This window comes from Anguilla anguilla, chromosome 7, assembly GCF_013347855.1.
Source record: "Anguilla anguilla isolate fAngAng1 chromosome 7, fAngAng1.pri, whole genome shotgun sequence".
Lineage (NCBI taxonomy): Eukaryota > Metazoa > Chordata > Actinopteri > Anguilliformes > Anguillidae > Anguilla > Anguilla anguilla.
The window spans coordinates 12,717,901-12,730,636 of NC_049207.1; the positions used below are offsets into that span (position 1 = coordinate 12,717,901).

Genomic DNA, 12,736 nt, shown 5'->3' on the forward strand with positions numbered 1-12,736 from the left:
TGTCAGTCAGCATGGAAACTGTTGCCAGGTAACCCTTGCCCTCAGCGGGAATCAACAACTTTATAAGTCGATTGGGTGCATGCAATCAGGCTTCAAGGGCAGCTTGATCCTACCCACTTAAGCTGATGGAGGTGTTGCACAGACGAGACTCCTATGATTAAAATGAGGCATCACAAATTGGGCAGCAAATGGAAAATGACAAATGACAAAGAAACCTCCTCTCTTCTGCACAGGCTTTAACAGCCAGAGTCGTCCAAATTGCTGCCACTTCATCTTCAAGTGGTCACCGTTCAGTGGTATGCAGCAGTTTAACTTGTTGTTACACTTCAAGGGAAACTGCGCCATCCACAGAACAGCTTGAAAATACATCTACGCCACACGTACAATGCAAAGTGCAAATATGAGCTTTGACATCCATGGGACGAAGTAACTTGCTATTGACGTCTGTGGGTTCAGCGACGGGATCAGCAGCGATTGAGTGAGGCATGATGCCAGAGAGCGTGCTGCATCACGATGACCTACGCCTTTTTCAAAACTCGCAACCGGGTTTGGTAAAATAGGTGGTAAAGGTTAAAACATTATTGTCTTTCCCTCATCTTAGTATCGTATCCACCCTCCTAGCAAGGTGAGGAGGAAGTAACCTGAACAAGACTATTCAGGCTAATTTACTGGTCAATAAAGGCTGGGCTAATATTTCTCTCCACAGGCGGGGAGGAAACACCCTGTCTCGAAGGCAAACTGGGATTGAATCCCATTTCAATGAATTCAATACAATACAGTATTGACTGCTTTCTACTTAATGCACTTTAAGTTAATGAAACTTTATGAGAGGCACATTCATGGTGTGCGTTACCATCCAGAACATGAGCAGGCGCACACAATGAAAGGGAGTACAATATGCCCTTTGACCACTCAACCTGTGAACCTTGTTTAGCCAATCAGAAGCAGGCTCTCACTCGCTGTGTGCTGTGTTCCGAGTGACCAGCAGGTGGCAGCGCAGACACGGGGGGGGTGGGGGATGGGGGGGGGACGAGGGGGAGGAGGAGGCCGGGTTGACGTGAGGAGGGTGGGCCTCCACAAACTCACCCTCGTCGTAGCGCTGCCGGGAGGCCATCCCGGGGGCGGCGCTGGGCACGCCCTCGTAGAGCCCCTCCCCCACAAAGTCCGTGTAGAAGAGCATGAAGGACATGACGGCCATCCAGCTGCAGAGCTGCGCCACGCACAGCTGGCGCATCACGCGCGGCATGTGGCAGTAGCTGCGGTAGATGGTGGGGGTCATGGACCAGCAGGTGCGCAGCAGGCAGAGCAGCGGCCCCGCCTTCAGCAGCCGCAGCTTGCAGCGCAGCAGGTAGCAGCAGGAGCGCGGCACGCGCCGGCCCCCGGCCTCCGGGGGGCGCGGCTCCAGGGCGGGGCTGCTGCCGCCGCCACCGCCACCAACGCTGCCGCCGCCACCACCACCACAGCGGGGGGGCTCCTGTGACACCTTCATGGTGACCAGGACGCTCGTCACGAAGATGAGGATGAGGAGGGAGAAGAGGCACTCGGCCTGGCCGCCCAGGTAGAGCGACAGGAGGCCGCCGCTCCAGTCGAGCGCGGGCAGCAGGTAGCCGATGCAGCCGCCCAGGCTGACCATGAAGGAGAACATGGCGAAGGCCTGGCCGCAGTCCTCCTCCTCGTGGTACAGGTCGGACAGGAGGGCCTCCAGCGGCGTGAAGCACACCTGGCCGCAGAAGTCCAGGAGCCCCACCCCCAGGATGAGGAAGCCCACCTGCAGGGCGCGGCCCCCCCAGCTGAACTGGGCGGCCAGGACGTCGGCATGGGGGATGATGAGCAGCGCCACCAGCACCCCCAGCGACAGCAGCCAGATGAAGGGGCGGCGCCGGCCGTAGCTGCTGGTGCAGCGGTCGCTGGCCGAGCCAATGAGCGGGATGAAGAGCAGGCCCAGCACGGGCCCGATGCCTGGGGTGGGGGGGAGGGGGAGAGAGAGAGAGAGAGAGAGGGAGAGGGAGAAGCCGAGGGAGGGAGGGAGGGAGGGGAATGGGGAGAGAGAGGGAGAGAATGAGAGACAGGGAGAGGGAGGGAGGGGCGAGAGAGAGAGGGAGAGGGAGGGACGGGGAGAGAGAGGGCGAGAGAGAGAGGGAGAGGGAGGGAGAGAGGGGGAGAGAGACTATTTCAACACACCTTCAGTCACAAGCCTAATGAATCACATAATGAGAAGTCACTGTGTTCTGTCAATCACTCGCCCAAATGAACCAATCAAAAGAGATCTCATACAAGAGACACACAGCATTCTGTAAGATCTCTGAGAGAGAGGAAGATTAAATGTCAGCTACTAACTTGTCGCTTGATATTAAAAACAACTTCCAAATAGAGCTTTGGTACTGATTGTACCATTGTACCATTGTACTGATAAAGTAAATAAGAGTTCAACTCTGCATTCCTGTTTGTGTATACAAACAGGACCTCAGATGAACACCCGGAATGTACTGTCGCGTGTCGCCATCGCGGTCTAAATGTTGAGCAACAAAGGTTTCAGTTCCCGCATTCCAACCGACACGGAACACAAATATGATATACGTGTTCGGGGCTCAGGGAAGCGGTCCCTCGAGTTCCAGCTCCTCTCATTACCACCGAGGCCTTCAGAACAGGCACTTTTCCCCCTCCTTTTGAAAGCTGAAGGCCTTTTAAACACAGGTTATCATATTCCCCTGCCCAGGCCTAGAGGACACAGGCTGTGCTTTTGGGACTGGATTTACGCACACACACACACACACACATACACACACACAAATTCAGCACAGCTGAAATACTTTTACTTACTGCAGAATGTCTATCCAACAGGCTGTAAGCATACTGCACATTAACCAGGTGGTTAAATGATGATTCACGGGTTATCGTTAGCCATGGGAATGATCATCTCCCTCGCCGGAAAAAGGGAGGTTGCTAAGCGGTGCCGGCGTGAGTAACGTTTTGCAGTCTTTCCTCCACACACAGTTTGTATTAAAAGTCACGCTGTCGTCGTGCAAATCAGGCTGTCAGCAACAGCAGGAGATTCAGACAGGTTTGCTGAGTGAAATTTCCTTAGAGTTAATTCACCTATGTGATGTGAATATCTTGGCAAATTAAAAATGCAAATGCAATTCTTCAACAAGGAACCTTACACTGTAGTTGATACATAAAAAACAAATAACTGAACCAGCTGAATCTTTCTGAAAGAAATATATCCACCTTGCATTACAATAGTTTAGGTAATACCACAGCAACTATCAGACAATTGTACAATCAATCCATTTGATTTGTGTTTTTTTTTTTTAAACTGGTCCAGAGGACAACACCATCCTCTCCTTTTGTGTATTGTCCTCACAGTGTGAAAAAGCCATTCTCAAGCTGCCATTTTGAGCCGGCTCTCCACTGCCAATATTCCAGATGTTCTCCACTTCCGTCAGTTCTTCACAATAAGCTTTATGTGCACATAGCTCACACAGACCAAACTGTGCCAGGAGCAGCCAACTACGGTAGCCCAGGATGGTCAAAGCAATGAATTCCAACAAACTCATTAAAAAAAAAAAAAAAAGACTTTTAATAATTTAAGGCATTCTCATTAAAGGCCTTGTAATTTTACATCTGAGTGGCAGTGGAGTGGAATGGTGAGGGAACTGGCCCAGCAAGGTAAAGTAGCCGGTTTGATTCCCAAGTGTCGTCGTATCCTTGTGCTAATGTACTTGGACGGTATGTAAACTATGAAAGTCGCTCTGGACAAAGGCCTAAAATCGTATGCCAAAACGCCAGATAAAATGTAGTTGCTGACTTGTATCTGAATCAGTGTTGTTGAGGTGTCCCTTCTCTCTGTAACCTACACTCCTGTCCCCCCCCACATGGTAACTGTAATAGACACGCGGACCGCGGTCGGCATGGAGATCGAAGGGGACCAGCACACACAAACAAACCGGCCCGCGGCGTAGCCACATTCCTGCCCGGCACAGCTGTGGAAAGCCGTCATCGGGACGCTGGGAGACGGAAGCACGCGCGCGCGTCACGGGGAGACCTGTCCCGGGGCATATTTCAGACGGCGCGTGTCCGCGTTCCGGTTTCTGTTTTTTGAACGCGTGCGTCTATCCGTGAGCATTGCTGTGAGTTTGTTTGTTTTACGCATGTGTGGTGGGGCATGCACGTGCGTGTGTGTGTGCGCGCGCGTGTGGGTCTGTACGCACGTTTGTGCGTTTACGTGCGTGTGTGTGTGTGTGTGTGTGTGTGTTTTTGTGCGTCTCTGTCTGCGTTTCCTGTGTGTTAGTTCAGAAGGGGGCGGGCAGGGTGACTGAAACCACAGCTCCACACACACGTATCAGTTTGGACTTTCTCAGGAGCTCCGATTACTGAAGAACCACGGGCTCTTCCAGTGCTACGCAGTAAACTACGCGGAACGATGCCCTCCACAAATATTACACATTACGAATAAAATACACACACCAGCGCACAAGCGTTTGCCTAGAATTTGTTTGCATTTATAAATTTGCTTTGTAAAGGCCAATAACTTCACGCAGAATTGGCACAATGCACCACAAATGTCACTGGGGTTCATTTTCCCTAACAGTTCTAGACTTTTTTCCTCAATCAGAAAACCAAAACACAGAAAAATCAATGTCAATCAAGTTTTGATTATATGCCCAAAATGACAGCTCAATTAAAAAATATGGCAAATTTTAAGTTCAGAAAGTGGTCTGATCTCCACTGGAGTAGATGAATGAATTTTCAGCTCACTGGTGGAAGACCTGGGCACAAAGGCTCTCTCTGCAGAATCTGTGCAGCTGTTTGGGCCAGAGCCATGTCCGTTCTGCACAGTCCACAATATAGGGCATGACTACCACATATGCCTAGATAAAACAACAGCAATATTTTAATATTTTCTATATTTTTGGTCAAACAAAAAGATGGCTGTACTGTAAAGCATGAGGATCAGATTTATGAAAAAAAGACAGAACCTCAAAAAAATGTTTTCCTACTATCCTTTTAAAAACTCATACTATCACTGAAGGTGATTAAATGTGGCATTTTATGTGTGAAGAAAAAAAAAAACACAAACACAAGAGCAATGGCATGCAATAAAAAATAGCAGTGTAGGCACCATTTAACAGCAGCATATCTGACCTGCACTATACAAATTTTTAAGAGGGAAAGCAGAAATAAAACTGCATGCATCATCAATCTTTTCAGGAGAGAAATGAAGCTCGGCGTGTGCAAGTACCATCTTAGAGGGGGAAAAGGCGTGTATTTACAGTAAGCAAGCAGGACTCGAGTCAATCGCACAGCCCCACAGTGCAGTCAGACGTGTAATCCAGGGGCGGCTGTTGCTCAGGAGAGAGCCCGGCTGTTTGTTTACTCTCCAGAGCGGGTCTGTGCCAAGCGACGGCCCCAGAGGGGGGTGGGGGGAAGGGGGGGGGGGGGGAGCGGCAGGGAGGCGTTCTCCACCCAACATCAAACGGCGCCACAGGGCACCGCGCAATCGCCACGACGCAGGTCTCCCTGCTGCTCCACGGGAAGCCCCACTTCCCCCCCCCCCCCGACAAACACCACCGGCGCACGTCCACTGTAAAGGACAAGAGCTTCCCAGGCCACTCATTGGGCATCCGCCCTTCACTCTCGGTTGAATTTTTTCTGTCGGTTGAATTTTTTCCCCCCTTATTAGGGGCTGTAGCCTCAAACAAAACCACACAGTGTGTGTTTCTGCATTGCGGCTTTTAAAAAGACTGTTTATTGTAGCAATTCAGTTGAAACAACAAAAAAAAATAGAAAAGAAAAAGAACATTTGATTTAGAGGGCACTGTGTGGTGCAAATTTTTCTTTGTGTTTGGTTCTGGCAGACATACGTGTACATACATACCAGGACACCAATGCGACCGATGCATGGTCACCATGAATTAAAAACACAGAAGACACATACAGATGAATAAACATTTAGACTTAGACCTAGGATTTATCTCACACACACAGCCACCCTCATCTCGGATTCAAAATATGCTTTCCATCACATTCTGAATGTCACACACACACACACACACACACACACACACATCCACACACACACTTTCACATTCCCAACCTCCCCCCCTCCCCAGTTTAGAATTACCAATCATAACCACAGGCCTGTCACTGAACCTCACATACTCCAAACGCATGCACTGCTCCAAAGGACTGCAAAAATTAAGCAGTGGCACAGACTCAACCCAACCACAGAATGCATCATTAATACAAGTGCCTCAGCTGGACAAGCCACTGTCCTCTCTCTCTCTCTTTCAATGTTTATCTCTCTCTCTCATTCATGTACACACACAACACCACATCACGCACAAACAGCTACATAAAAGGGTAGTCACACAGAAAAAATGTACTGTATGTGTAAATGATTATTATATATTAAACTGCGGTATCAGACTCAAAGCTACAACACTATGGCTGCTCTCTCTCTCCCTCCCTCCCTCTCTCTAGTTCTCGCACTCCCTCCCTCCCTCTCTCTCTCTCTCTCTTTCCCTCCCTCCCTCTCTCTCTTTCAGCAGCTCCACTCCTTCAGATCTGCTTCCCACAGTTCGCTCTACAGCTGCCTTTCAATTTGCGCCTGATTGTTACCTGGAAAAGAAGCAGGTGACTGCGTTCTCCGGTTTACGCAAGCAACCTCAATTAAGTCATTAAGCCCTGAGCGGGAGAGAGACACACCGCACGCCCCGAGGTCACGAACTCCACCTCCACGCAAACAGCTGCGTCCGGAACAATTTTTAAAAATGGAGGGAGTGAGTAAGTGTACTGACGGAGCTGCTGTACCCACGTATAATATGGCCACTGAGTAACTGTTGGCCAGACAACTGGATGAAACACAGAAAAAGTGTTTTTTAAACCCAGTGTGTGCGTGTGTGTGTAAGAGCGCGCAGGCAGATCCTCACCGAGCACCATAGTCATGTACTTCTCCTCCACGCCGGCCTCCAGCAGTAAGGGCGGGACGTAGGTGATGCCGGCCGCCACGCAGATCTCCAGGCCGCAGGTCAGGGAGTTGAGCAGGACCAGGCGCCACTGAGACCGCCACCCGGGCATGCTGGCCAGCCGTCCGTCACTCCGCTCTCCCGCTACTGCCAGCTCAGGGACGCACACCGCGTCCTGGGCGTCCGCAAACGCGCAACAGCTACAGGGGGCGCTGTTCTCAGAAAGCCAAAGGGCTCCATCCTTCCAGGGGCATGCTGGATATGAGAGAGAGAGAGAGAGATGAAGCAGAGAACAAATGTTGAGCTTGCCCACAAATATACTTTTTTTCATATTTTGATTAAGCAGATTTAATTAAAATTTCAAGCAATACATCTCCGCCACATCGAATTATATTTTGTAGGTATTTTCAATAACCTGAACTGAAGTGAAGTGAAGCTGGAATGAAAAGTTGCACACAGATCCTACATGTACCCCGGGCCGTGACTGGGGGACACAGAACAGGCTGTGGGTGCACACCTGGCTGTCAGGTGTCTAAGGTAGTCGTAAAAAAAAAAAAAACACCCAAATGCCACAATCGCGGTAGCGAGTCCCTCAGCTAGAAACATCCCGGTGGAAACAGAGGCTGCTTTCAGACAGCTGTGTCACACATTCCGCTACCAAGCATCACCCCAGACTCCGCGACAGATCCAGGCACTGCCCAGCCCATGTGCGACGGTGACGTTATTCTTTTGCTCTCTGCCCCTCTTTCTTAAACTGAGTTGAGGCGTTCTGGTTCTCCTGTGAGGACCAGGAAAGAGTGAGGAGCATTCCTGGAGAGCTTTCTCCCACACCTGGAAGCCACCGGCAGGACTGTGGGGCGGGCCCACCTGGCGAAGTCTGTCATTAGTTAGCGGAGTAAAACCTGATTACACACTGCCGCGCTGAGTGCCTTTCTCCTCAGGGAGCAATTTTCACCTATTGTTAAGGAGAACGCATACTGTCGAGTGAGCTAACAACACTTCCTGTGGGGGAAAGAGGAAGATCACACCTCAGTCAAATTAAGTGTGAAAGAAGTGATCGGAAGTCCAAAAATAAATCCATTTCCTGTGAAGCGCAGATACCTTACGCAAGGAACAGGGAAAAAAAAAAACTGTTCTCGAAAGCACAACATAGCTTAGCATACCCCTAATATGGCTTCCAGTCTAAGCTCTCTGATACATTGCACCATGTCGCTCTAAGGAAAGAGCAGCAGGAGTGAGCGGATATGTGCATTTATGCATGCATCACACACAAAACAGGCGCACCAACGGCCAAGCCTCCCACCACCAATATGTTAGCATGAAGAGCTCTCGCCCTGCCTCACCGCGTAGAAAGACCGTGCGCACGACCTATCACAGGCAACCACGGAGTCAATTAATGTCTGCAGCAAACTGGGGGCTCTGTTCCTTCATAAGCCTTTCAAGTTTCTATACCAAAGTTTTCTGACAGTTTCTCTCAACCACATTTTACTGGGGTTAGGAATCATTTTTTTTCATTTTTAGATATTCTGTCAACTGTTTTGTGACAGTGGCACTATAAAAAGCAACAGACAATTCCGCCATAAACATACATTTAAATGGTCTGTTTCGAGTCTTAAACCACCAAGAATAACAACGACCCTCCAACAGAGGACAGAAATGAGAGAAAGAGAATAAAATTCCCGGTTTTGGTTAAAAAAAAACCAGGTCTTGAGCACACTCACCAATAAGAGACAGCTGAAATATCTCCGATGCTAATTAACCAAAGAACCTAAGTTGGAAGAAGAGAAGCTAGAGTAGCAGAGGGCATCGCTGGGCACCGGATCCTGGCCCTTCTGTTGACAAGGGGGCAGACACGCCACCAGTATCACAGGACTGATTCCTTCCCCTATCCTCACGTCAGTGTCTTGCATACTGCTGCCCACCCACAATCCCAGCCCCCCCCCCCACCCCCGCCCCCCCGTCTCCACCTCCCTGCCCCATCTGCCCGTAACGGGACACCACACAGCACTCCCCTCCTTGAGCGTTTCCTCCCCGAATCTCTCCTGGGGCCGACATGTCGATCCCCCACCAAAGGACATCTTCAAGTTGATCGCACGCCGCTCCCCGTCTCGCGGATTACTGACGGCAGCCCGCAACCTTCCTCGGCAACCTTCCTCGTCCTCGGGCCAGTCATCCTCTCCAGGGAACGCCGCCCAAAGCCGAGCCTTTCATCGGAACTGTTTTGTTGCTTCTTCTTTCCACAGAAAAGCGGAACCTCGCAACGCAAGGGGAGCCCACGCACACAGGTTTCCATTTTATTTACGCTGTTCATTCTGGCAGCCGAAACTATCCAAAGAGCGTTCACACCAGCTGAGCGCGATCGGTGTTCATCTAACCACTGCACCGCAGGAAAGCGAATCGGAAACGACGACAATAAAAAAACGCAACAAATGGGGGGTGGGGGGGGATCACTTACTTTGAATAAATACGTGGGTATTTCGGAGAAAGACGATCACACAGGTGCACGGAGAGAAAGGTAAGACCTTCGTTCGCTCTGAAATCCCATCAGCGAGGCACAGACGTTCCTCAGCGCGCCTTTCCAGCCCAGCAGCCGCCTAAAAAAAAAAACCGCGTAGCGGCGCTTCGATTTCTCCAGAACGTCTGAGTCAGACCGGTTTTTCTGTGGAAGGGACGCGGAAGGGAGGAAGAGAAGACGGGCGCCCTCCTGCACCCGGCGAACGCGAGGCTCGGTCTCCGAAGCGTCCTATCGGAGCGCGAGAGGAGAGCGAGGATGCCAAGACCGGGCGCCGCGCTCAGAGGGGAGGAAAAAACAACGGCGTGCGAAATTCATATTTGGTGTTAGATTCCTCCACAAATGCGGCCCATCTGCTCCTCTGCCGCAAATAAAAAGCCATCGTTGTGTGGTCCCCTCCCCCTCCGCTCACATCTCGCCGCGTGCCGCGCAGAATGCACGCGCAGCCGGGCCTGGTGAGGCCCTTCGGCCATCTGCGCTAACCGCACGGCAGGTGGAACGTGCCGGAAAACGCGTTGGCGGTCTCCGAGCCCGGGGGCAAGAGGGCCGCGTGCGCGTCAGCGTCTCTGGGAGAAGGGGTGGCTGTGGGGAGGGGGCTGTGGTGGTGGTGGGGGGGGGGGGTGGGAGGGGATTTTTTCCTACCCCAAAGACTCACGCCAGTGGTTCGCTTCCAGTCAGAGGCAGGAGAAACGCTCGGTGGCCTTCGCTGTGACCGCAGCGCTGGCGTGGAGTCGAGGCCACCGCCGCGGCCTCCGTCACGACGGAACGCTGTCGACCAGCCCACTGTGGCCGCCGCCGCCGGAGCAGCAGAGGAAGCGTACGAGCAGAGCGAGCGCAAACACAGACTCCCGGAGCCAGCCGGAGCCTGGGACTGTGGGGGGGGGGGGGGGGCTTTACACCCGTCAAATCCCATTCCCCGTAGCCCGAGACGCCCTGACCGAAGCCCAACGGGGGACCCACACACTCCCCCCCACTGCCTGTCCCCGTCCACTCAGCCCAATACCACCCACGCACCCCCCCCCCCCCCCCCCCCGCCACTCCAAGGTCAGCAGCTGCACTGACCCGCATTGTCACAGGACTTTTCACGCATCAGCCCATGGCTGGCAACCGACTGTTTCTTTGAGTCGAAAGGAGGCTGCCCCCCCCACCCCACCCCCTCCTTCCCTCTCATCTCCCTCTCCATCTCTCCATTTCTCCTTCATTCCCCAGCAGGGATCCCATGGGCGGGATTGTTTTCTGCAGTTGCAGTTTGGATCCACGCTAATGACTCGTGCGATCCGAAAGTCTCAATCCCACAGGCAGCAGTTGCATTCACTTGAGGCCTGGAAGGAGGCTACTGTGGAGAATTTATCAGCACGCTAAGCCAGCCCCTGAATTATGAGTCAAATAAAATCCACGTGTTTGTTTTTAAAGCTGAACGAGTAACATTAACATGGCACGGGCCCGGACCTCCGCTAGATGAATGCCTTGCGTGAGGGCGCGTAGCCACCCACCCACGGCAATTCCCAACTACTTTAACGCTCCTGCAGTCCCCGCAATTTATTCCGGTCGTGTCCATCGATCGGCTTTCCGTAGGCTCCGCCGCTCCGAGTGAGGGGTCTATCTGGCCTTGTGAAAATAATCAGAGATGCGAAGTGTGACTGGAGAAGGGACTGGGGGGGGTGGGCGGGGGAGTCGGTTGCTATGGCAGTTCTGATCTTCTTCTGGCCTTTACCCCATTCAACCCGGGCCCCCAAATCTTCTTTAATGGGCCTGACGGGTATTGCCATACAAAACCGGCTTTGTGAGCGTCACACCAGTGTAAGTAACTTGATATACTGGGGAATGAAGCTCTGTCAATAACATTTTTATTAATGCAGGGTCAGACCCTGCAAAAAGACCAACTGGAGAGTCTTGGGCTGAGTGGGGAGTAGGGAGGTGGGGGGGTGGGGGGTGCTTCTTGCAGGAGATGTAAGAACCGTAAGCGTAGCGTCTGTGCCGGATTCAGGAGCCTGACGCTAAGGCACAGGAGCTTGCTTTTGGGTCCAGCTCAAGGGCTGCTGCACACGAGCTCTCCCTCCAGCTCTCCTTAAGGGACTGCTGCCCATTGGGAGGGGAGGGGAGAGGGGGGGGGTTGCTTGCTTCAAACCTCCAACCACAAAATTCCTACTGGATTCCAGTGGAGAGTGGGGGGGGGGGGGGGGGTGACGTTAGGATCCTCTGTGCCCGCTAAGTCGCTCGAATTTCTGAACGCGGATCACATGAGCGCAGCTTAATCTTCACCTCCGATCCGCCGCCCTGACCCTCGACCCTGCCTTTTCATCCGCCAATCATGTGATTGACAGCTGATGACACTCCCCCAATACTCCAGGAGAGACTCAGATATAATACACGGAGAGACCCAGTGAAAGAGTACCCATTTATAATGACTGATTCAATTAAAAGTGATTCCTGATGCAAGACAGAAGACCCCAAGGATCTCTTCTGCCGCAGCCGACAGCTACTGGTCCGTCATGGCAATTATGGTTGCTGGATCTTCCAATTGTATCTATACAACATTGACATCATTGAATAATGTGATTCAATTTATACACAAGAGTTAAATGAGCTAAGTACAAGGTGAACCACAGGTTAGTATTCATTTACTTACCCAGAACGGCAAAAGTCTCTGATTTACTGATTCATGTTGATTTACTCATCCACGACATATCCAGAGATAATTACATTGATTCGAAAGTTTCATATCATACATATCATGCTCTCCAGAGTGCATGCGATTGGTTATCTGAAAGTCATGTGATAAGGGTGTGAAAGGGAGAGGAACGCAGTCCTCTGGGGTATCTCCACCCAAATGTAAAATGACCTCGGTAACGGATCTGAAAACTGAATGTTATCAACACGGCCACACATATAGCACTACAATGACCCACTATAGAGGCCGAGTTTGTGTGTGGCTTCCCGACTTCCACTACCAAATAAGCACCTCTTTGAAAATCAGCCCAGCACACCGCAGTCAATAAAAGATAAAAAACGAACTGGCCTGTGCACACCATCAGACATACTCCCCGGGCTTCAGTTCTGTAGTTACCTCAACCAAAAAATGTAAAAACCAGGTGCCCACACCTTGCCAATATGTAGGGCAGGAAATAGTGGTAATAGTGAGCGAGCACTAGTAACTAAAGACAGAGCGTGTAGCTAGTCAGAGTTGACCATAAGCAAGCAGCTGCACAGAGCTAAGGCAGAGCAAGTGGGTAACTGCCTTGCAGCTAAAAGTGAG

The 12,736-nt window shown here is 51.5% G+C and overlaps 1 protein-coding gene across 8 annotated transcripts in view; it reads right to left on the reverse strand.

The window, feature by feature from the left end:
* The window catches only part of LOC118231748 (solute carrier family 45 member 3), a 32,452-nt gene that overhangs the window by 8,395 nt on the left and 11,321 nt on the right, over positions 1-12,736 (reverse strand). For 5 of the 8 annotated variants that reach the window (XM_035425905.1, XM_035425911.1, XM_035425906.1 and 2 more), the window contains 2 exons: positions 6,933-7,223; positions 1,087-1,959 (listed from right to left, as the gene is read on the reverse strand). In XM_035425905.1, the coding sequence (XP_035281796.1) occupies positions 1,087-1,959; positions 6,933-7,080 (1,021 nt within the window). In that variant the 5' untranslated portion in view covers positions 7,081-7,223. The other 3 variants (XM_035425909.1, XM_035425910.1, XM_035425908.1) reach the window with 3 other exon arrangements.